The 4,150-nt window shown below is 51.0% G+C and overlaps 1 protein-coding gene across 1 annotated transcript; it reads right to left on the bottom strand.

Annotated features, from left to right (window-relative positions):
• Positions 1-3,227: 3,227 nt before the first annotated feature.
• ISF_07577 (hypothetical protein) lies at positions 3,228-3,647 on the bottom strand (the record flags this gene model as incomplete). The annotated part of the gene is made up of 1 exon (XM_018851180.1): positions 3,228-3,647. The coding sequence occupies one exon, from the start codon at positions 3,645-3,647 to the stop codon at positions 3,228-3,230; it is 420 nt and encodes a 139-aa protein (XP_018701490.1).
• Positions 3,648-4,150: the final 503 nt, after the last annotated feature.

Here is a 4,150-nt window from a genome sequence, read left to right as displayed (position 1 = left end):
AACTCGCAATATGGCCACCTGTGAGACTTGCCACGGGAAGGGTATCTCAGGAACAAACTGTCCTACCTGTGGAAAGCCACCGCCAGGATGAACTCGCGCAGTGAGCATATCCTACCCGAACTGCGACTCTTTCAGCTTGTTGTATCCGATCCTGAAGGTTCTAACAGTCTCATAGGCCGGCATTTATGTGCATTTAGCTGGATACACGCCTTTCTCCTTTAGGAGTAGCGTATTTTTGCTCATTTACAAACAATTTGCAGGCTGTTAGACAGGTCTGAGGTTGGGAAAGATTACCTAGAATGACAATGTGAGCTGGATAATATATCGTTTCTACACGGAGTCTTCTTGTTCGTCAATACACTGGTATATGTTAACTGTTTTTTTTTTTTTTTTTTTTTTTTTTCAAGCGCACTCCTGTAGCTCGCCTTCTAATGATTCCATTGCCCGGAAAAACTTGTTTGCTTAGTAGCAGTGCGCGAAACGAGTGCTTGGCCGAGGTGCTGAGACATGTGTCTGTGGTGTGCCTAGTCGTAGGGGTACCACAAGCCTGTGGTCGTAGGGGTGCCACAAGCCTGTGGTCAGAAGGGTGCCACAGGTCTGTGGCCAACGCAACCTCTGCTCCGCTACTGTGAATGGATCATACTCCTATTTCACGTTCGTAAACGACAATCTCGGATAGCATCCCCGGTGACCTCACCTACTCGTCGTCAACTATCTCTCTAGATCCAGCCACTCAACCAGCACCCATACTATACTGCAAGGATCGGTCTTTGTCGTGCGTGGGACGAGCATTCATTATACCACGACATAAATGACATCAACTGGCCGGCCGGTGAACAAGGGCTCTACTCTGGAAAAGCCTCGCTCTAGACAACTGTGCCTCCACCGCAAGCAGTCCACCCAGACGAGTATATCGTGGCGTTCGGCTCACGCGGGTCACACACAGGCTCCTGCGAGCTCGGCTTGCAGCAGCGTCTGGCTAGACTGTATTGCATTCAGCTTTTCTATGCATGTCTATCCATGACAGCCAACCAGGGCCGAATGTGAGAAACGATAATCGTTTCTTAATCAAGTGTAACGTACGCTGCATCATGGCCGAGTAAGTTCTCCCCTTCGCCATCTACAGAAGGCTCGTATACTTAAAGGGTGCTTCCCATCCACGTTCATGTATTACCCTTCCGTTTCTTTGCGTGGCCAACAATATTCAACCTCAAGCACTGCGCGGCTACCTTCTGGAAAATGATACAACCTCAGAAGAGGTAAGCAGAGGCGTCTCTTCTCTAGTTCAACATTGACTGTTCTGTTTGTTTACACATTGATAGGCTCCCAATCTCTGACGCTGCACTAAATGCAACCGCCTGCGTTACGCAGACCCAAGAAGACAACAACTCTATAGGGACGAAAATGTAAGCCTTTTCAATCAACGACCGATCCCGCAGCTCTATGCTAACTATGGGGCACTAGTGCGGGTGGTACAACGCGTTCCGCCGTAGGCGAACAAGTCTACGACGACGCCAAACGAGCCACTTCGCCTGGAGGAAGCGCCAGCGAAGAACCACCAAGTAAGTTGCCCTCTGCCTTTGCGAATACTACTTAGCTAACAACAACAGATGCTCCAAAGATCAAAAAAGAGCCCGACGGTGCACAAAATGATGTCGCCAAACATGCATCGCACTCAAAGCATGCTTCACTGCCCCTCTTACCACAGCCGTCAGAGCATGTCACAGCCTGTGCACAGCCCACCATGCATGCACATATCAGAAATGCTGAGAAAGTGTCTGCTATACTGCCCGCACACAACAGGCATATCTCAAATGAAACTTCCCTCAGCAGCCCGTCAGCTGATGACGAGGCAAATGGAACTACAGGGAGTACTACGACAAGAGCGACGAGTGAGGAAACAGAACCCTTAACCCAAGGATTACCGACCCAGAATCGTCAATCATGGATTATACCATATGGACCAGTTGAGTAGTGCCGGTACATGGCGCCATGCGTGGATGCAACAGTATAACCATCAAATGCCTTAGGCGCCTGTCTTGCTGCTGCTTGATGGGTGGGTCTTCAGCAACGGCAGCCTATGTAGGGCTGAGTTGCAAAATTGAAAATAGGTAGCTAGCTGTAATACGGGACCAAACACTCTCATTTTCCTGTCATCATAGAGAAGCTTTTGATTTGTGGCCGTAATGCTGCCAGACAAGCAGATGTGTTGTAGATTTGACAGCGTTCGAGTAAGCAGCATCACAAACATGTGATTTGTATAGTCCGCCTCATGCATAAAGCAGAGGAGGGTGGGTCCTGGCACTAGCCAATCGCAGTGACGTAAGCTGGGGTCCGCAGCATGGTCATCAGGCTACTACTCCGTCACTTCTCCCCACCTGCGACCATAAAATCACCCATCCCGCACTCCCATCGACGATAGAGATAGCGGCTCTAAAGCCAGTTACAATGTCGAATTTCAAAATTATCCCGCTGCCAGATGATACTCCTGGCCTCAACATAGGAATTTCTGTTCCCGAGGATGGCAGTAGCAGCCAAACAACACCGAGCGCAAGCGCAGATCGAAAGCTGGTGGAAGCAGTTAGTGAAAAATATGAACAGAAGATCTTTGTGAGTGCTGCCGACAGAACATTAATAAGAGCTCTGACTGATTAGCTAGACTGACTTGCCGAGACGACCCGGCCGGACGCTCCGCGCCGACCTCAGCCTGATCACATTAAAGACAGGCCATCAGTTTGTCGCGCCGTCGGAAGGTCGGACCTTCCTTATATATCGGGGTGACACGTCGTCAAACAAGGAGTTTGCATTGACTATTGAGAACGAGATCTCGTACCGGCAGTGTAAAACGAGTTTACTTGTTCTCGTAGATGCGGGCACGAGGATTGGAATGCCTACAGGTGCAGAGGCACGGCGCTTCCCCACAAGCATTCAATTCGTCACAGCGACCTTTACGCATTCCGATGTTAAGAGTTAGTTAAGATGTATAGATCAATTAGTATTCAGTTTGTGTCTAAAATTGTTGTTCGTATAAAAAGAAGTTTGTAAAGAGCAGTCGCAAGATCTCACGGCGTCTTGTGCTGCGTCCTTTTTTTGCCGGCGGTCGTCCAAAGTGTTCATAGGGCTCATGGTATGCAGTACGACTGTGTGTTTTCGCCCGTGCCTGATGCTATGAGGTTAGGCTGATATTCGGATACGTCTAGCTCTGCTTGCTAGCTACCGTCGCCCACTTAGCCCCCGGAGCCCCAAGCCATGTCGTAAGACTGCATGTTCTGTGTTTCCAAGTCGAGATCGGCGGGGCAGAGCCCAAAATCGAATAGATCTGGCTCTGCTTGTTGATCACTGCTGCCTGCCGAGCCCAAAGGGCCCCAAACCATGTCGTAAGACTGCATGTTCTGTGTTTCCAAGTCGAGATCGGCGGGGCAGAGCGTATAGTCGGGTTGGTCTGCGTCTGCGTCTGCTTCTTGCAAGGAGACCCCCAAGGCCAAATGCATGTCAGAAGACTGCGGGGCCCCAAGGTTGAGCGTCGGCGAGTTGATGATATGGTTGAGCACTTTGCCGTCAGGGGCGGGATTATGCCTTCTGGCTGAACGAACTTCTGCGTTCTCTAAGGAACCAACACATCTCTTTTGTCCGAGGGCAAAACTCATGTCGCCTACATGAGGCGATGGGGATTGGCCACTAGAGGCTCCTGGTGACGCTAAGTCACAGGTGCCATTGTCCATGCTTCCCGGGCTGCGTGTTGCTCGGGCGTCTCCCACGCAGGGGGGAGTAAGGGTTCTCGGTGGCTGCCCATGAAGAGGCCGTGGCATGGATAGTGTAGCTTGTGAGAACATAACGCTAGCCCCATTACCACTGTTCGCTTGGCGATGGACCGTATGCCTCAGTGACGCAGCGTCTGCAAGCGCATCAAGGCCGTGCAGTGGCTGGCTTATAACCGGTTGATCTGTTTCCCCGCTTCGCATATCACTGCCGCGGGAAGCCCCGCCCGCACCCGAAGCGGCAGTCCCATCTTTCCCCGGAGGCGGCGAGCCTTGAGTATTGGCAAAGTGAACGCCTTTCGTTGAATGAGAGCCGGTAAGATGAAAATCCAGAGAGCTTCTTTGTCCATTGTGACGGAAAGATCCGTTTGGTTCGCCCGCGGTCGAATTCG

The sequence above is a fragment of the Cordyceps fumosorosea genome (assembly GCF_001636725.1).
Source record: "Cordyceps fumosorosea ARSEF 2679 chromosome Unknown scaffold_23, whole genome shotgun sequence".
In the NCBI taxonomy this organism is placed as follows: domain Eukaryota; kingdom Fungi; phylum Ascomycota; class Sordariomycetes; order Hypocreales; family Cordycipitaceae; genus Cordyceps; species Cordyceps fumosorosea.
The sequence above is the reverse complement of the archived record's forward strand: the minus strand, read 5'-3'. Positions and strand labels throughout refer to the sequence as shown.